The sequence below is a fragment of the Silurus aristotelis genome (genome assembly GCF_946808225.1).
Source record: "Silurus aristotelis genome assembly, chromosome: 11".
NCBI classification, from domain to species: domain Eukaryota; kingdom Metazoa; phylum Chordata; class Actinopteri; order Siluriformes; family Siluridae; genus Silurus; species Silurus aristotelis.
In genome coordinates, this window is record NC_139584.1 from 15,840,130 (window position 1) to 15,861,568 (window position 21,439).

Consider the following 21,439-nt stretch of genomic DNA (forward strand, 5'->3'; position numbering starts at 1 on the left):
AGTTCCTTGGCACATTTTCCATTGAGTCAAAATGAATCTGAAAGTCTGACAACCAAGACTGCCTGATACTGAAATATGTATGTTTCTATGTATGTATGTATGTATGTATGTATGTATGTATGTATGTATGTATGTATGTATGTATGTATGTATGACTCCTCTTATATTATACTACTACTACTACTACTATTATTATTATTATTATTAATATTATTATTATTATTATTATTATTATTATTATTATTATTATTATTATTTTAGTATAAAATAATACACTACTTACAACAGAGCCAGTTCAACCATGGAAATTATTAAATTATTATATTTGATTTGAATGCTATCCATTTATAATATAGCTTAATAAGATATAATAATAATAATAATAATAATAATAATAATAATAATAATAATAATAATAATTTTAAAATAACCATAATAAAGAAATCCTTACACAATAATATGATAATAATATCACAATTATTTACATTTACGCAGATAAATAATTGTATAATTAGTAAATGAGTAAATAACAATAAATACTTCCAGTTATTAGTAAATTATTTTGATTAAATGTACATTTTTGAGCGTTTTCCCCCCTATCCTTGGTCCATTGGAATGTGAGTGTAGACGTTGCACACAGGACTTGAATGGGTTAATACAGAAATCAGGTTTTTCCTTTGGAAAGTGGGCGGAGCCAGAGGGATTGCTGGATCAGACTACTAGCATACTCAGTAGTCAAGCCTACAGCAGTTCATGTGCTAAACACTACACAAACTAGTTAGTATAGTAGTATGCGAGTGCACACTCCAAGTCGCGCGTTGAGGACAAATCAGATAGCGGTAACATCGGACCATTTCCTACCACTAGACTCTACTTATTACAGGCTGTTGAGCGCGCGATGATTTTGTCTCTGAATCATAATGTTGAAATACGACACTATTTTTTTGTAGTTACTTCTAGTTAGTCTCAAAACATTGATTTCACTTTGGCTGATGTGTTTTGCGGCCTTCGAAGTGCGGAAGTTGCTGCAAAACATCAAACTTGTTAAGGTGAACCAGATTAGAGTTTCAGAGCAGGAAAGGTGAGTGGAAGGAAATATGTTCGAGACAGAAGGCTATTTCTTCATTTTCCTGGACGTCATCTGCGTTGTCCTTGGTAAGTGTATAAAGCCTCGTTCCAGTAGCTCAGCCTCAGTCTCATCTGAGCACCGATTATTTTCTTTTCCACTGGCAAAATACAGATTCTTAGGCTCTATAAAATACTATGTACATCTGATAATGATAAATAATGATATAGGACGTGCTGTAGGTACAATGTCAACATTCAGGACGTGCGCATATGACTAGAGAGAATGTCTGTCGACGAGGAAAAAGGGGGAAGTTGGATTGCTATTTTTCCCCGTGAATAGAAAAAGTTTATATTCTGAAGATTTTATGCAAATTAAACAGTTTTTGTTTTATACAATGGTCGATTAATAGGATGATAATATTTTAAAAGCAAATGGCTAATAAAATGACTGACAATACTGTAATTTTGATTAACTACTAATTAATAAAGCACTTATATATATATATATATATATATATATATATATATATATATATATATATATATATGTGTGTGTGTGTGTGTGTGTGTGTGTGTGTGTGTGTGTGTGTGTGTGTGTGTCAGTCAGTCAGAGTGTGCAGTGAGACACTGGAATGTAACCCTGAAGCACTCCTGTTCATTAATGGGATGAACTATAGCACAAGGCCTTTGTTTATAACTCCTGTGCATAACAACTGCATTGTGAGATTCTAGTGGAAACAGCTAGCCACTACCCAAAAAACAAATAAAACGTTTCTAAAACCTTATTCCAAGCCTCAAATGAAGTGTATCTCTTAGATAACATCATGCCCAGTATGAGGAGATGGCTTACTCCTAAGTTATGACAAATTCGGTTTCAATCACATAATAGAAAATTAGCTTTTCATTATTACAAAGATCTCGATGATTTCAGGAAATTAGATCTAGGATGCAGTTCATATCTGCATGAGTCTAAGGAGATAAACCTTCGATGACCGTTACAGTGTTGTAAAAGTGTTCTGTAAAAATTTATTGTGTATGTCATGACTGTCACATTAAAGAGGTTCTTGTAAAAAAAAAAAAAAAAATTATAATAATAATTTTTTGAAACAAGCGCTGCCTTTTAGCTTTGGTCAGTATTTGGGATTCACCGAGCTGCCACCCTGTAACTGTGCTTATTTAGACAACACAAAAACTACAAGCCATGTAAGCAATGATATCTATAATATACAATCCATTTGAAGGGGATGGGAAGGAATTACTCAGTTATAAATCACAGTGTGTTGTTTGACTCTGGACTTGGTTCATGGTGGCAATATAATATGGCACAATCTATAGTCTACAGTACTTCATATACTTGAGATTTTCCAGCTATAAAACAGTAAAACCTGTACATGCTATGATTGACCTAAAAATCATTATTATTAAATATTAATATGTAATTTTAGTTTACACTGTCTCTGCTGTGCAAAGAGATCCAGTGTAGGGAATACTTTCTTCTTGCAAACTTAATACTTTCATTTTACAGAAGATCAGTAGATAAAATGCACATTGCAGTGGGGAAATACCTGAGTTCAAAGTATGAAAATAACACACACACTGTATGTGAGTATATGCTAGCTGGTTGTCATCATCTCTCTAGCGTTAACAAATCAATAAATTGCAAATCAGACATATTATTTTCAGCAGAAAAGTCTTACCACAGCCCATGAACATCATATTATAGAATATTCCTGTATTCCCCTGCTGTATTCAGCAATGTGCATCAGAGCTTTTACTGCTCATCAGTTGCTATCCTGTAAATCAATGTCAGCGTATTGTATTCTTGATGAAACAGAATTTTTTTCTGTATGGCTAAATAGCTTTGAAAGATTTTAGATGTCTAGGCCTCTTTGACCACTTTGAATACTTTCTAGCTGTAAGTTGATATATCTGGTGTTTTGTTGCCCAGGAATATGCCAACAGAAATGCATAGATTTCTTTCCTTTTTATTTATCAAATCATTTATTCATAGATTCTTTCATATAAATAAAACCATGATTCAGATTATATGCTTGCAGTTTTTCCCCTTGTTTCCAGGTTTCCATTCTTAACATAAAATCACAAATATAAATTTTTTTTTTTTTTTTTACATTTAAAAAGTGCACCTTCATTAAGACACACATATATGATGTCGGTGTGAGGCTTTGAAAGCCTACGTTTGTTAGACCTTTTGTGCATGTGTTTGTGTGAATAATTAATTTTTTGTTTTTACAATTTCATAATGATTTTTTAGGTTCAGCAAATTTGCCTTATTATAGACTTAGCCTGGCTATTTCATTGAGGTTGTCTTTGGCAAATAAATGTAGTAAATAGTCCAATAAATAATCCAATATCTAAACCAATAAAAAGAGTTACCTGCTAAAATATTAAAAGGACTTTCTGGCAAATTAATAACCATAGCACAAAAAAGTGTGAATTTAGATCATTTACATTTCATTAATCTGTTTTGTTTTCAGTTATAAAATGCAAAATAAAAACGCATTGGGGCAATGCCACACCCAGTTCATACATTTACCTGGTTGCAAAATAACAGGAAAGCTTTATCATGGCAGGTTAGCGGTCTACCTGGGGTTAAAGAACAAGGTGAATTCTTTCAAGAAAAATGGTGTACACATTCAGGACATTTTCAGGACATTTAGGATTCAGGATATTTTGTGAAAAAGGAGACATTCTGCCATCATTATCCTAGTAGTTTTAGTGTGCGTCACAGCATCAGACACCAGTGGAATTTTTGTTTAGTCTCTGGTATGAATCACATGTACTGTTTAAAAATGAGGACAGTTCCCTTCCCATTTAGTGAATCTTATAAATGTCCGCTCAGTTAGGTAGCAAAGCATAACACAAATACACTCCCTTAGACTTACTACTGCTATATGCTTTATTCTAATCTAGGTTATCTACCATAAATGCATTTAAAATTTTTAAGATTAAACATCGGAAACAAACAACAGCAATGGGAAAATTATCTGGTTTCATTGCACCCTGTTATATGACTGCTGTGCGTATGTGTGACATCATTTTAATTTTTTACCATTCAGTTTGAAAACCTCATTGAGTGGCAAAAAGATTAAAGGAGTAAAAGAGCAGTTCAGTTATCTTGACTTACTACTGTATCCATTTTCCACATAACCATATAAGTAATATTTTTTACAGAGTGCAGTTTGTTTGTAATGTCAAACAATTTCTGTTGGATAAAACTGTTTAGAGAAGAGGTATTTTGGTTTCTTATTTTAACCAGTCAAAAGCTTCTGTCATATTAAAACAAACAACGAATTGTAGCCATGAAGATTTAGTCACACTTGGCTTAGCTGCAGTGTTGTCTTAACAATCACATGAAAAGGTGCTGCAATCACGGCCAACAATGGTGATTTATTGAAGCAAAAAACTAATGTCACATGACAGCTATTTCTCTTAGACTGTTGTCATTTATATTATGTTCCAGCTGTGGTGTTTAATAAAATAAATTAATTTAATGAAATTTTTTTCAGCTGGACTTCCATTCGCAATATTAAACTTGCAGCACAACCCGTTCAAAAGAGGATTTTTTTGCAGTGATGACACCATCAAGTACCCGTACAAAGAAGATACTATATCCTATCAGCTGCTGATGGGAATAATGATTCCATTCACATTATTTGTAGTAAGTTTTTGTTAATTTATTTGTTGATTCTACAAATAGAGAATTAAGAAAGGCTATGATTTTTAAAGCTATGGTCAGGACATACAAGTTTCCATATATTTTTGCTGAGGACCTTTGGGGAGGTTCTAGCTCAGTGGTTGAGGCATTGAACTCTGGATCAGAGGGTCATGAGTTAAAATCCTAGCACCACCAAGATTCCACTGCTGGGTCCTTGAGCAAGGCCCCTAACTGACCAGTCGCTCTGGATAAGGGTGTCTCACTAAATTGAAAAATTAAATTATTTTATTATATCTTTTAAATGGACAATACTATAGGAATAAAAATGGGATATATTTATAAATAGGAGTATTCAGTGTGCAGCTTACATAGCAGTATAGGTTTACTGTCCTCTAAAAATAACTCAACATAAAGCCATCACCTTCAGCTTCCTCAGCAAGGCAGTTGTCATCTAGGCAGTGTGTTTGGAGTCAGTTATGTTGGAAAACTGCCGTTCGGCATCATGTTCTGCTTCAGAATGTTTGCGGGCTTTCTTATGAGCTAGCTTCTGAAGATGCTTTCTTCTGGAATGATGGCCATGCAAACCTTCCGCCTTTGCAACCTCTAAAGCAATGCTGGCATACAAGCATCTGTTTTTTTCTGCAAGCACGAGGACTCAACTTCTTTGATGGACCCTTGCGAGGCCTGTTCAGAGTGGAACCCGTCTTGGAAAACCTCTGTATGACCCTGGCCACTGGACTGTATCTCAGTTTAAGTGTGTTATCTTTAAACTTTCTTTCGGCTTCTCCCATTAGGGGTCGCCACAGCGGACCATCCGCATATTTGATTTGGCACATGTTTTTACGCTGGATGCCCTTCCTAATGCAACCCTCCCCATTTACCTGGGCTTGGGACCGGCACTAAGGCTTGTGCAACCCAAATGGCTGGGGTTGGTTCCCTGACCGGGGATCAAACCCGGGCCGTAGCGGTGAGAGCGCCGCATCCTAACCACTAGACCACCAGGGAACTCAGTTTAAGTGTGTTATCGATCTTCTTAAAGCCTAGGCCATTTTTGTGGAGAGCAACAATTCTAATTCTTAAATCCTCAGAGAGTTGCCATTAGGTGCCATGTTAAACATCCAGTGTTCAGTTAGTAAGAGAGAATTTTACTCAAAGGACCAAATTGTAACTTCTCTAATAAAAGATAGACAAATTTGTATGGTCCTGTCAAGCAGACAAAATATACATGAACATGATGGGGACATGTGGCTTTGCAACGACATACAGCTGTTATCACTTTGAGTGTACTCACTTTTGTTGCCATCTATTTTGATATTATAATGCCTGTATGTCGGGTTTTTTTCAGAGGACAGTAAATCTATACTGCTATTTAAGCTGCACATTGACTACACTAAAATATATCCAAGTTTCGTCCAAGGTCTACTCACTTCTGTGAGATACTGTAAATGTATTTAACTTTAGACATTTGTGTACTTTTTTTTATTGAAGTTAGTCTAGTCACACAAACCAGACAACATACCAAAGCATTTGTTGTAAAGTGTCGTTCCTGAAAAAGGACATCCTTCTTTAATCGGATCAGTCTATTCAGATGACATTGCAATCACTAAGCCAGTCAGCAAAAAAAACTGCTAATAAACTTCGGTTCAGTGACTATATTTTCAAAAGTTTGTTTCCCTGTGCAAACTAGTACCTGTATGTGCATACTACACAGTATTGTGCAGATTCTAATTTAGAAGCATGTGGCCGGTTGAGCATCTCAAGCTGACACTACATGATGCCATTCATTTTACATTATATAAGTAAGAAGGTTATAAACTTAAGTCAGTTCATCATTGTATCGAGGCATGTAACATTCATCATAAAGTATTACAATAGTTAGACAGAGGTAAAATACCTATATTCAGTAGTAACATATTTTCAAAATACATTGTGATTAATTGTTGCTGTAATTATAATTATATTTAGTTATAAGTAAAATATTTTAACATTTTGGCAAATCTCTTTAAATTAAACAATGTAGAGTCCACCTATATATATTAGCCACTAACTTATAAATTAGCACATCTCCAACCCTGGAAAAGCCATCCAGAAATGCTAACTATTTAGTAAGCAAATTTGTGCTAATATTGTATCATCAGCATCTAAAATGATTAGAGTCATAATCCTCATCATAGCAGAAGTTGGAAAAAATATAACTTTAATGTTATATGTTACACATATCGTGCATCTCATCTCTTTTTTGTTTTTACAGATCATTGGTGGAGAGTGTATTTGCATATATCTGAGATCCAGATCATCTAATCATCTAATCAATGACTATGTAGCCTGCATCTACAAAGCTGTCGGGTCTTTTATTTTTGGAGCGGCGATAAACCAGTCCTTGACCGACATTGCAAAATACACCATTGGTCGGCTGAGGCCACATTTCCTGACCATATGCAAGCCGAACTGGAGCCTTGTTGATTGTAAATTAGGTTACATTGAGAACTTCTCATGCACAGGAGACAAGACATTGGTCAATGAAGGCAGGTAAGATCTCCAGACCGGAATTATGGGCCTAGCTTTTAAAACATTGTGGTGCATTACTTGTATATTTTTGTGATTCATTTTTTAATTTCTTCCTCTTTTTCATCTTCTTCTTTTTCTTTATGTCAAAATCATATTCACTAACACTAGAATTTAAACGATTGACAATTTGTTTTACAGGCTTTCATTTTTTTCTGGACATTCTTCTTTCTCCATGTATTGCATGCTGTTCCTTGCAGTAAGTACTGCTATATTGTTACACTTCCACAAAAAACATACTTTGATCAAATATGCTTTTGTTTTGTAGATGCCACATGACCACATCATTTGAAAGATTTTTTGGTATTACTAATATTGTTCTGTTTTACCTTGAAAAGCTGTACCTCCAAGGGAGAATGAAAGCAGAATGTGCTCGGATGCTAAGGCCAACTATCCAGTTCTTCTTAATTTCAGCATCTGTGTATGTCGGCCTTTCACGAGTCTCAGACTACAAGCATCACTGGAGTGACGTTCTTACTGGATTTATACAGGGATCTATTGTGGCGATATTTATAGTGAGTATTTTGCAGGACTTTTGATAGGGAGTCAGATTTACTGAGACTGATATAGGGTAAAGATATACAGCGGTAAAATAAGTATTGAACACCACCATTTTTCTCAGTACATATTTTTCTATTATTTTATAATAAGGTGCTATTGACATAAGATTTTTACTAAATGTTGGAAAACAACCCATGCAATCCACAAAGAAATCAAACCATTCATGTCCATAAATGAAGTTATGTGTAATAATGTGAAATGACAGGGAAAAACTATTGAACACGATGTATTTAAAACTTCGTACAAAAGCTTTTGTTGGTATGGACAGCTTCAAAATTTTGCAGAAGGAAACAAACTTTTGAAAATATAGTCACTGAACCGAAGTTTATTAGCAGTTTTTTTTGCTGACTGGCTTAGTGATTTGCAATGTCATCTGAATAGACTGATCCGATTAAAGAAGGATGTCCTTTTTCAGGAACGACACTTTCCAACAAATGCTTTGGTATGTTGTCTGGTTTGTGTGACTAGACTAACTTCAATAAAAAAAAAGTACACAAATGTCTAAAGTTAAATACAGTTGCACGCATTGCTCAGGCGTGAATTTGGCCCTTTCTTCTACACAAACAGTTGTCAAATCTTGAAGGTTCTATGGCCTCTTCTATGAAACCTGATCTTAAGTTCTTTATATAGACCATTATACCATTCTACCAGCTTTATTTTCTTTCTCAGAAACCGATTAAGAGTTTCCTTGGCTGTGTGTTTGGGATCATTGTCTTGCTGATTGTCTTGTCCTCCCTTGTTTCATCTTCATTCTTCTGGTAGATGGCAGCAGATTTTTATCGAGAATGTCTTGGTACATTTTCTTGATGCATCCTTCCTTTAATTATATGAAGTTTGCCAGTACCGTATGCTGAAAAACAGCCCCACACTATGATGTTCCCTCCTCCAAACTTTAACATGCTTTTTTTCTTCAGCAGTGGAGTCTTGCGTGATGAGCATACACACAGGTCGTGGCAGTTATTCAACAATAACGTGCATTACTTATTGTTTTCTTTGAAACAATTGTACCTGCTAATTCCAGGTCTTTCTGAAGCTCTCCACAACCAGTCATTGGCTCTTGGACAACTCTTCTGATATTCTTTTTACTTCTGTCAGAAATCTTGCGATGAGCACCTGGTCATGGCCAGTTTATGGTGAAATTATGTTCTTTCCACTTCTGGATTATGGCTCCAACAGTGCTCACTGGAACATTCAGAAGTTTAAATGGTAGCAAAGGTCTTGAGAGAGTTCTTTGCTTTTACACTTCATGAGATGTTTCTTGTGTGACACCTTGGTAATGGGACCATCAGTTGGGACTGAACCAGCTGATATTAATTTTTACTGACAAGGGGCAGGATTGCTTTCTAATCACTGATTGATTTCAGCTGCTCTTGGCAGTCCATGCCTTTTTACACCTCCCGTTCTTCATGTGTTCAATACTTTTTTCCCTGTGTCATTTCACATTATTACACATAACTTCATTTATGGATATGCATAGTTTGATTTGTGTGGATTGCATGGGTTGTTACCCACAAGATTTAATGTCAATAGCACCTTAAGAAATATATTTACTAAGATAAATGGTGACGTGTTAAATACTTATTTAACCCCCTTGTATATATATATTTTACAGTTTCACAAATTTTGGTGTTCTTTAGAAAACCACTGGGAAAATGTTTTTGGGAAAAGCAATAGAGAAAACAGTAGCAGTAAATCTTTCTGTACTATCTACCATTTACAAAAGATGCTTATCATGATAAGAACAATCACATAATTTTATTTATGGCTTGATTTTAATAACTGTAGGACAACTGTAGGACTAAGACAGATAAACATTTCAGCACATAAACAAAAAGCACAAGTGAAATAATTATATGTAGCATGAATCAGAAAAACTGAATTTTGAATACCATTCAATGCTCTGTATTGAATGGTATCCAAAATTCAGTTTTTATGACTCATTTTTATAACTCATTTTTACTGCTGCATTTTATGCTTAGGTTTCTGCAAAAAAAAAAAAAAAAAAGGTTTCAATTTTGGAGACTGAGATGGTAAATCCAGTGATGTGTCACTGCACTAATTATTTTGCTGATTTAAATGCAAGTTATTATCTTGCTGAAATATCCAGCCATCCATGACTATATCATAACTTGACTGTGGCATACAGGTTTTGAGCTAAGATTGCCTAGACCACAAACCTAAAAAAAAAAAAAAAAGAAAGAAAGAAACATTAATGATGTACCATATTACACAGTGTTCATCAGGTGCTTTTCTTTGTATAGAGCTAATATATCTTTATTTATATACCTAACTGTAGAAACAATTACTTGAAAGACCCCTATTAACTAAACTCGTTAATTCATTTGCTTTTTTTCAATGTTCTATTTGGTACGATCAAAATATGCAGCATATGTTTTTATTTAGGAAAATTTAATTTGTGCTGTGTTTCTGTCTATTCTGTTAAATTGTGCTAGGGTACTCAGATAATAAAATGGATATTACTATAACTATAATTTTATTCCTCTCTCATTATAGGTATTCTGCGTGTCTGATTTTTTTAAAGCCCAGCCCAAGGGAGACAAAGAAGAAATTTCACACACCACCCTGCAGGAGACCACGAATGATATGAACCACTATGGGAGCTCTGAGTGAGATGGAAGACTAAATTGCATGAAATGATCAGACCGGACATCTGACAGATAAATAGCTGTTTCCGAAACCTCAAGTATACTTGTATATGTCAATAGTTCACTGACCAAACCTGCTGTAGGTTTTAAATTGCTAAGCAGCCACAACTTAATGTGGATTCTTCTGCATTTGCTTCAGTCTTTAACCATGAAATGCACTGTCTCATTGAATATACATTTAAAATATAAGGTTATGTATTTAGACTATATATATGTTTCTACAACTAGGCAGAGGCCCATCAGTACCTTCAGATCTACTTGGGGTCTTTCATGCTCTTTTTCCTGACAGAGTACAAATACCAAAATCATTACCTAGTGACATTGTGCCTACAATATGTTCTAGCAATTCTTATCAACTGTCACATAGTATATACAAAACCTTTTATTGTAGATCCTTACACTCCAGACTGCCATAGTAAGTTATTTAGTAACTGGTTACAGTGGTTTGTAACATGATCCCTGATAGCACTGTGAGAGACAATAACAGACATCAATCACAATTGTGCTGATATCACCCTTTATTGATGCTGAAAAACTCTTCAAATGTTTTATGCTGGTTTTTTTTTTATTTTTTAAGTTCTGATATTGTAGAATCACTTCAAGTGAAGCCACCCTATTTTATTTGAAAATGGGACTCACTTAAATCGCTGTTTTATGTATTGAAGGCAGAAATCGTTCAGCATTTTCATATCCTGCTTTTTATTGAAGTAAAGAATCATTTGAAGGCATCTTTTATTTATTCAAGTATGCTTGTGAGATCACATTCTTTATGCCATTAAAAAGCTTTCAATAGACACACAGCCCCTTTAGCTTCCCAAATATTAGTGAAACCTGAACAGGTGGCTAAAAAACGACCTTGATTTTTGTAGGTCTGCATTATCATTTGTTAGTGTTTTAGCTTGACTTCATTTAAGAATTGTGCACCTGAAGAAGGCAATGCAAATAGGTAGTTTTTGTACTTTGTCCAAGATTCTCAAATCCACATCTGCGGTAGGATCTTCCGTGTTTGCAGCATGTTTTTTTCTTCCTTTTTTTGTTTTGTTTAGTCTTTGTTGTTCTTATTCATTTCCATCATGTACTTGGCAATATGCCTTTCCAGATATGCCACACTTGTCTTATTACCTATTACTAAGCCTGGGATTTTACAAGAATACACATGTAGGAAGACAAAAGATGTGCACCCACTCATTCCAAAGCTTGGTTTCCAAGTAAATAGAATAAAAAAAAATAATAATTTGTATATTCTTGACATCACCAAACTTACCACAATGTATCCTGTGTCACTCCATCCTTTAGCCTTTTAAACTTTTTTTGACCAAAGCATTAAATGTAATCTAAGCATTAAATGTAATCAAGCTAGTTCTGCCTGAGCTCAGAATTTCCAGCGTTTCATTGTGCCAGACGTCTGTTCAATTACTGGCAGCAGTGTTTGAATTCTACCATTGCCATTCGAGGTAGCCAACTTAAAAAACCTCTAGTAATTTACTAGTTTGGTTCATCTCCCATAGTGTAGATCTACACAATTAAAGTGTACTTCATTTGCAGAGCAGATTTAAATGCAGAGCTTCATCACTTCTATACAGTTGCCAATCCTCCACTCTGCTGATAACTCCTCCAGTCTCAATGTGATCATGCTTGTCTTTGTCAGCAACTGAGCTTAGCAAAGAAGCTTACGGAGTTCTTATATTTTTTATTAGACCCAATTCGCTACCTGCTGGCACGATGATAATAAATAGCCAATTAAACTCTCAGACTGCAAGCTCCTTGTTTTATGTTGCATTTAGAGCAAGGCTTGTTTAATTTGTTGAACTAAAATGTTGGAGCACTGCTCGTCATCATACAATCCCATCTAGGCCTGGCAGAAATCTCCCCATTCTGCCCAGAAATGCAGAAGTTTAGCAATTTAGTTAACAATGTGCAGAGACAGAGTTTGAATTCATGGACAGGAAATACACTCTTATTTTAATAATAACAGAGCTTGTTGTGTAATGATAAATGCTGTATTTTAGAATTAAATCTTCACTTCTTTGTCGAATGTTTTGGCAAAACAAGAATGAGAAAAATGACTACATGACAGCAGGAATTTAAAGTCAGAATCATATGACTTTAATATTTGTACTCATCAAGGAACAAGGACATGGAAAAACTCCACTGCTACTATTAGACAACAAATAGGAAAATCTCCCTAGTGGTCCAGAATGTAGGGAAGTAGGACTGGCTTAATTTTCTCTCAGGATTATATCACTTTCCATTTGTAATTTATGTCTTGTAATTTATGGTTTATCGGGTCCATGTGGATGTTACATTGCCATGTACCACCTATCTGAACAATTTTGCAGACCAAGTTGTTCAGTAGTTGTCCTTCCATTGGTTGTTTGTTTTCCTTCTGTCCATAATTTATGTCAAAGAGGAGGAATCACAGAATATGAAGTCAATTATATAGAATAGTCTACTTCTTGCACATATGACAAGAATTAATTGGAATAATTGTTTATGCAGAATTTGATGGTCTTTTTTTTTTTCTTACAAAAAAATGTCATGCAGATCTGCAGGACAACGTTAAAGACAACTATAATCTAATTTTTACAGGACTGTATGCTGAGGATAGCAGGCAAAAAGATACTTGAAAAGTCTAAGTGGCTAAAGAGGTCTGCTAAATAAAAATAGCTAGTGTAATGGTGAATTGTATTATTATTATTATTTTATTTTTTTGTATTTGTGCATATGTTTTTAGGTACAGTAAATACTGTGATGCCAACACATAAAGATTGGTCAATTGGTCAATTTATCATGTATTTATTTACTGTAAACAAGTTTTCTTTTTTGCTTAATTTAGAAACAATGAAGCAGTTCTGTTATTATCATAGTTTTCATTAAACAAAAGAAGAAAACTGTCTGTAAAATTTCAATATACAAAAAATACAATAAAGGTACATAAAAATGCAAATTTTAGACATGTCTAAATGCTTGTTATGTCATCACAAATATTATTGCATTCAATTACGTAAATAATACAATCTTTTTGCATAACATTATTATATAGTTTATTTTTGCATATTTTTTTTTATATTTAGTAAACTCATGTTAAATGCCAGAGACAAATATACTGATCAGTCAACAATAAAGCCACCTACCTAATATTATGTAGGACCCTTTTGTGTCCCGAAAACAGCTGTGCTCTGCTGAAGCATGAACTCCCTAAGGAGGTGTGGTGTCATATTTGACAGCAAGAAGCAGATTCTTTAGCAGCAGATCCTTTAAGTCCTGTAAGTTGTGATTTGGTACCTCAGGATTGTGCTTGTTTTTCCAGCCCATCTTACAGATGCTTGATTAACACCTTGAACTTTTTGTCATGTTTCTCAAACCACAGAAAAATGCTTGCAGTGTACCAGAGAGCTTTATCCTACTATAAGTGGTTATTACCATTAAGGGGTACTGTTACCATAACGGGGTCTGCTCGGTCTCCAGCATTGTTTAGGTAGGTGGTACATGACAAAGTAACATGCACTTGAAGGCCAGGGCAAAAGTTTCCCAGCAAAACCTTGCCCTGAGCATTACACTGCCGATTTGCCTTCTTCCAATAATGCATCCTGGTGCACCGTCATAATCTTAAAGATTCATTCATTCATTTTCTCCCGCTTATCCGTAATTCGGGTCGCGGGGGCAGCAGTCTAAGCAGGCCCCCGCCTTCGACTGCTGCCCAATCCTCACAGCACCGTCCCTTACGGTCCCTCCTGCAGGTGGTGAGCCCACGGGAAGGCGGCCCCACTTCACGGACCTTGATATTTCCCCTCGTAAGGGACCCCCGGAGCATAGAGGGTTAAGGACCTTGCTCAAGGGCCCAAGAGTGGCAGCCTGGCAATACCGGGGCTCAAACCCCAGACCTTCCGATAGGCAACCCAGCGCCTTAACCGCTGGAGCCACCACTCCCCCTCTTCTTAAAGATGTAAAAGAAATTAAAAGAGATGACAATGTAAAAGAAAATTACCTTCTTCTATTGATCCATGGCCCAGCTCTGATGCTCATGCCCATTGTACGTTGGTGGACACTTACACTTGCCCTTTTTCAAGCTTTCACCTTCAGGAACTGACTGGTTTTTGCCTTCTATATAAAACTCCTGGACAGTTGCCATTGTAACACAATATTCAATGTTATTCATGTCAGCTGTCAGTAGTTTTAGTGTTATGCTTTTATTAGTGACTAAAATAAAAATAGGGAATATACCATTGACTATAAGGACAAGGGAAAGCGAGAAATATGCACAGCATATATTTTGGAGAATTCTACATATACTAGAAAAAGCATATATTTTCTTAAGAAGAGCTTAACCTAACTTATGTCATTTGCAGTTTAGTTCGGGTGTTTGAACGAATATTTTTTTCATAACTGAGTCATGCCCAGCATGTACATTGGTCAGCGCAACTGAACTCTGCTAAAATAAGATTATATGGTTTCAAGACTGTAAGGAAACTCCAATTATTTGACTGAAAGGCAGGAGGTGGAGCTGCAGAGTTAAAGATGCTGAGATTTTCATTGGGTGTGACGATGATGGACAGGATTAGAAATGAGTTTATTAGAGGAACAGTGCATTTAGGACATTTAGGAGACAATGTGCAGAGAAGGGACATCGTGTGTATTGGTAGAAGAATGGTAGGAGGAAAAGAGGCAGGCCAAGGAGGAGGTTTATGGATGTGGTGAGGGAAGACATGCAGGTAGTTAGTTTAAAAGAGGCAGATATAGAGGACAGGGGGGTATGGAGACGGATGATAAGCTGTGGCGACCTCTACTGGGAGAAGCTGAAAGAAGAAGAAAAAAGAAAACTCCAATTAACTGTGCAGTAAACATTTTATTTTGGTATGATGTGTGATAATGATTCACACTTTGGTATGATGTGTGATAATGATTCACACTTTGGTATGATGTGTGATAATGATTCACTGTTCATTACCACTAGAAATGTATTACCACTAGAAATGTTAAAATGGATAAAAATAATGTTTTTTCAGAGTTAAGATTGCAGTTTTGTTACTGAGAAAACAACTGCCATCATCTGTAGAAATAGCTAGTTGTCATAAAGGTTTATTTGTAGAGTGGTCAAACCAATTAATATTTATTATATTTATTATATACTGTATACAACATAATTATCACAAAGTTTAAGGGTATGTACTGTTGAGATAATTTTGAGAAATTTAGCTTAGGCAGGCTTTACTTAGCATTAAAACAACTTATGTAATTATCATCCAGCATTTAGATACTGTGTATGGTATCAGAAAAGGGGAGATGGTTTGTCAAGGCTCAAGAAAAACAAGAAATGATTTTAAACTGGGTAAAATTCAAATGGAATAGACAAGGGCCAATGGTATTATAAATGCTATACAAATTACAATTCATAAATGCATTAGAACAGTTGTATCTTTTTTGCTCCTTTATAATGCCAACGTTTTATTTATTTATTTATTTATTTATTTATTTATTTATTTATTTATTTATTTATTCATTCATTTATTTATAAATCACATGACAAAACAAAACAAAAAAAAGTTTTGTTCATTACATTGACATATCTTACACTACTTTTAAATAAATATTATTATTTGCCAGAAGATGGTGCTATGCTCTATACATTGAGCCAATGATCTAATCAGAAGCCAAGCCTGAAACACAAGTAATTATGTTTCATTTATTATGGACCCAAAAAGAAGTAGATTTGATGTTTTTTGTGCTTCCAACTCATGTGTTAATTTTTTGAATTTAAGAGCTTTATTATTTTGTTTATGGAGAATTAATCAGCCAAACACATGATTATTAAAGGATTATAAATAATTTAATTATTTTTGTTTTCTTTTGTTTGTAGTGAGGACATTATTCAAGAGCCAGTATTTAAAAAAGCAACTGTTTTTTTTTTTACCTGCAATCATATTCTTTGCACTGTATATGGTAATTAATGCTTACGACATTTGTTACAGTTTTGAAACATCTGTAAATTGCTTAGTTCACTTAGAAAGCATAGTTGATACAGTTACTTCCTAATGTCCAGTAGTACCACATTAGAAGATGAGTTAAAGATACTTTCAATATGTAATCTTGCAGCAGCAAATTTCTGCATGCAAACAACTCACTTAAGATGAACCTTAGATAGTTTCAAATGGATAATAGTCTCAAAATATTAAATATTTTCTACATAACACAAAATACATTGCTTATAAAAGGCCTTAGTATATTGTTGTGAAAATTATTTGTGTGTTATTTAAATATTTTCTGAAATCTTTGATGTAGGTTGAATTTCTGGCGACCTTTAATGTACCACCGATATTAGTAGATGACTTTTCAGCAATATATCCCCCTTTCAGATGCTGGTGCAGTTGCCAAACCATATGGTATAAAGAATTTACTTATGCTTTCATATCTACACAAAAAAGAAACCCCCAGATAGCTAGATGCTCACTGGCTAAACAAGCAGGGTATAACTAAATACAAATTTGTTTGTCTGTACATGCATGGTCGAATACTAATATATGGGGCACTATTATACATGAGCACATTACAAATGAAAATGACTCGTAGGTGTTACCAGGGTTGCACTGGACCATACTTACATAAATAAATATGTTATTTCAACCCTCCTGAACACCAAGAGAGTGTATAACACCTGGAAAACAGCTGAGGACAACATCAAGAGGAATAAAATTCATGTTGAGACTTACATTACAAACCTGGAAAATAAGATCTGTGGTTGAATGTTTGGTGTCTGTTTAGACACTGCAAAGCACAATCCGACAAAGCAAGGAATATTCTGGCAGCTTATCGTCATTGAAGCAGGGTTATCAGACTGATTGGGTAAATTAGGTGATATGTAACAAGGTTAAATTTATAACCTCACATTTATTTCAGCACTTCTAACAGTGCATAGTGTCTGTAGCACACATTCGCCACACTTCTAGGCATACATGTTTTCTTAGTAGTGAGACCACATAGGAAGGACTAAAGGGCTAGTCATTCTGATTGGGTGCTCTCTATTTTAAAGCTGCCCGTGTGTGTGTGTGTGTGTGTGTGTGTGTGTGTGCTTTCAGTCTCCTGTGTCCATTTTAGACTCCAGGTCTGCTACAGTTGCTGTTTCAGCTTTTTGTTTTGCCAGTTCCACCCAAATAAAACATCAATATTTGACAGTATTTAGCAGCAATAAAAGCCAGTGTCCTTAGCTTTGATTTGTCAAAAGTCTCCAGTGGTGGACAGTAATGAAGTAAATGTAATTTGTGTACTTAAGTAGCATTTTCTGGTATCTGTACTATACTAAAGTATTTTCATTTAGGGAGACGTTTAACTTCACTACATTTCAAAGTCAAACATCATACTTTTTACCCAACTACATTTTGCAAAATCAGTCGGTACTTTTATTTATGAGTGGATAAAAACTTAACTGATCAAATGTACAGCAAGCCACCAATCAGGGTAGAGCTCTGTTTTGCTCTTAGTGGTATTTACTTAGCACAAACATACAGTTCAGTGTCTGTTCAGAACATTTTAAGAATAATAAAGGATAAAAAAAAAAAACCCCGACTCTTACTTGCCACAACACCCATGTCCTTATTTACACAAAATATTTCAAAAGAAGGTTTTGGGCTTATTATAGTTTTAATAGATATCAATCAGTGCTTGACTCATTAATATAATTTTATTAAGCTTAAGTGTAACATTAGAGTCTTTTCACATGAACTGAGTTGATTAAGAGAGTCTTGTGACAAACATTTTAATAGGAACATTATAGCCAAAATAAATAATTGTACAATGGACACTTAAGTACATTTGAAGGTAAATAATTTTGTCGTTTAAAAAAATATTTTGTGAAAGATTTAAAAAGGGATCACGTTTACTTTTACTGAAGTTATATTTTACCTAGTATATCTCTACTTTAACTCAATTACATTGCTTGTGTTCTTTGTCTAACACTGGAGGTTTCTCAGCAGTGTTTGTTGTCCCTGCCTGTCTCTGCTCTGCCCTGAATAGTATTTCTTGTTTTGGCTTGTGCCTGTCATCTATCATGAAGTGAAGTAGAATCCCTTATGAAATCAATTCTAAACATGGAATCTATCTTCTGTCAAGAGGAAAAAAAAACCTTTTTGTAACAGGTGGTTTCTCAATAAAACGTTTAAACGTGATCCTAACAGCAGAGTTGATGGCAGAAATATAATTTTTTATGCCTCCAGCTTTGCCTTCACACTCCATATCGGATGCAAATGCAGTTTAATACAATTTTAAGACCAAAAGTGTGGCCTGAAGCTTTGCCAGCCTTTTCTGAGTGGCTTCATTGGATGGTGGACATACATTGGAGGTCTACCCATGGCGAAGCTGATAGTGCTCAATATGCAGTCAGCGAGTTTGATTCTCGTCCATTTTAGGGCTTGCTTAAGGCCAATAGAATGCATGTGTTTAGTTAATAAGCCAAGCTGTGATTACTAAAGGGTTACTCAAGGTTTTTATATGGCCTATTCTTTTGGTTTCAAAAGTGTCTTTCAGTTGACAATAATGCTCCTCATTACAGGATTCATACAGGGCAAAATAGTGGTCCCTTTACAGCTTTCACAGATACAATATTTTTGTGTGGTTGTCCCATACACAAGCCTTCACAGCAAGCTCAGGAGTGATGCAGCAGTGTGTTCTCGACCTAGTAACATTGTGAGACAGATTGTTTTCTTCCTTATGAACCAAACTTTGCAGTGTAATAACTGTCTTTGTTTCAACATTATTTCCAAAACAACTCTTCCATAAATGGGTCTTGAAAGGAAATTAACAATCTACTCAACACTGGTCCCATTTGTAACATGATTCACCACTCAGAGCCTCGTTCCCAAGATAATAAAATAAAACAAATAAATAACCATACAGTGCACTAAAAACTGTGGATTGTTATATAATGACTCAGCAGTGAAAGATGTATCTCAAGGATAATTTGTGTGGGAGTGTGGCCTTTAGGAATTTGATCTAGAATAACATACATATACCGTGCACTACCAGGTTTGTTTTTCTTGTCCCCTTAGAGAGATTCTCCCTGCCACTGTCAACTCTGGTTTGTTCATTAGAGATAAAATTACATTTTCTGGTAAACTGCTTTGTGACAATACTAATTACTAAAAGTGCTATATAAATACAACGTTGTTGTGGCACTGCTGTGAACAGTATGAATCATCCAAGTGATTTAGACAATTTTCTGAAGATGTCAACTCAATTCCTCTCTGAAAGATCCCTCACTCTGGTTTCACATGATATGCTTTATTGGCAAAAGTATTGTGACATGTGACTTTTAGCACACACTTGGAGGCACATAACTAAACACCTGTGGGATAAAGGGGGGAAAAACTGCACCCCAGGCCTCCTCACCCTACATCAGTACCTGACTTTATTAACATGACTGTAGCTGAATGAGAACAGAATCTCCACAACCAACTCCAAAATCTAGTGGTACATCTTCCCAAAATTGGAGGTTATTATAACAGCAAATGGGAAATAAATGTGGAATGGTATGTTTAGAAAGCACACTTGTGATTTTTTTGGTCAGGTGTCTACAAACGTTTGTCCATGTAGTGCACCTGCTGCACCTGATTAATACTATACAATGTTAATATGAGACTACCAAGCAAAAAAGTTAGCTGGGAGCTAATGTGAAGTTAACACAAATCTAATACAAAGCAAACTATCTTTAGCTTTGAAGGACAGGTTCACTTTTAGTTTGTAGTTACAAGCTCCTATGCAGTCATTTGTGTACAAGATGAGTTAAGGGAAATATCAGCCTTTACTTAAAGGGATTTAACAGTTTGGTTACCCCATCACTTAGTATCAAAAGTCTCAGCAAGTGTATGTATCCATTGTGTGAAACACTGCCTCATGGTGGTGAAAAGAGGTAAAATAAAAACTGTATTTCCAACACGAACATGAATGCATATGAAGAATTACATAAAACGTGCCATGGTGTGCTGTAATGCCTACTACATACATATTTTGTCTATGTGCTTAGTTATCACTGGTTAGTATTCTGAGGACAATGCACAGCCAAAGAAGCAAACACTATTTGCAGAACAATTTTCAATTGCTTAAAATGATGGCTAGAGCACAGTTTGAGATTTAGTCCAATGCTTGAAGCTCTTGACCTGTATCTGCAGGGGTTAATGCACTTTGCTAAATAATTGGCTAATTGGATAAATTCATTAATGAGCAAGTGTCCTAACAATGTGGACAGTAATAATTGACACAATAAATAAACTCCTTTTTTCTATAGATTGTGTCCCTATATATTTACTGCTTATTCTGTAAAGACATTATATTATGGTTTTATCCACAAATAAATAAATCAATAAATTATCTACTATGCTGAGTGCACAATTTACTCATTTGCATTCATGTCACCATGGTGATTAAGGTGACGTTGTTATGAGGATAGAGAGCTGAGAGTTTTTTCTTTAATGAAGGACAGATTGGAATTGTTTTAGTAGTGCACAGGAGGAATGACATTTTATCATCAGGACACCATCAGAGACATGCAAATAAATACAGGCTGTGAATACAAAATTGCTTTTAAATTCTACCAATAGCTTTACATCATTTCGAGATTTTTAAGTTCTAAAGCCCAAATGGGCTCTAGAACACAAACCAATTAAATTCATGTAAATTTAGGGAATTATATATGTGCATATATATATTTTTTTTTTCGGTTTAGGGGAATTAAGGGAAATCATGGTTCAGTTCGCACCTCTGTTTTTAAGTCACGGTTTGGTTAAATTTTTTTATGGTTAATGAGAAGAAATGCAAAACATAATATTGTCGTGTTTTTTAACGCAGGTTTTTATTATTAATATTTGTAAACATCAACAGTTTACATTTTAAAAACTATTCTAAATAAAATGCCTGC

General features: G+C 35.0%; 1 protein-coding gene and 1 long non-coding RNA gene across 2 annotated transcripts; both read left to right on the plus strand.

The window, feature by feature from the left end:
- Positions 1–684: 684 nt before the first annotated feature.
- plpp1b (phospholipid phosphatase 1b) lies at positions 685–13,483 on the plus strand. Its single transcript, XM_083554598.1, has 6 exons — positions 685–1,155; positions 4,596–4,747; positions 6,996–7,273; positions 7,451–7,508; positions 7,648–7,824; positions 10,385–13,483. Exons 1-6 carry the CDS (start codon positions 1,098–1,100, stop codon positions 10,499–10,501), a joined length of 840 nt encoding a protein of 279 aa, XP_083410724.1. The 5' UTR covers positions 685–1,097; the 3' UTR covers positions 10,502–13,483.
- On the plus strand, positions 4,757–6,987 carry LOC310733414. The gene is made up of 3 exons (XR_014535726.1): positions 4,757–5,484; positions 5,747–6,454; positions 6,566–6,987. It is a non-coding gene; the product is annotated as an uncharacterized lncRNA (long non-coding RNA).
- Positions 13,484–21,439: the final 7,956 nt, after the last annotated feature.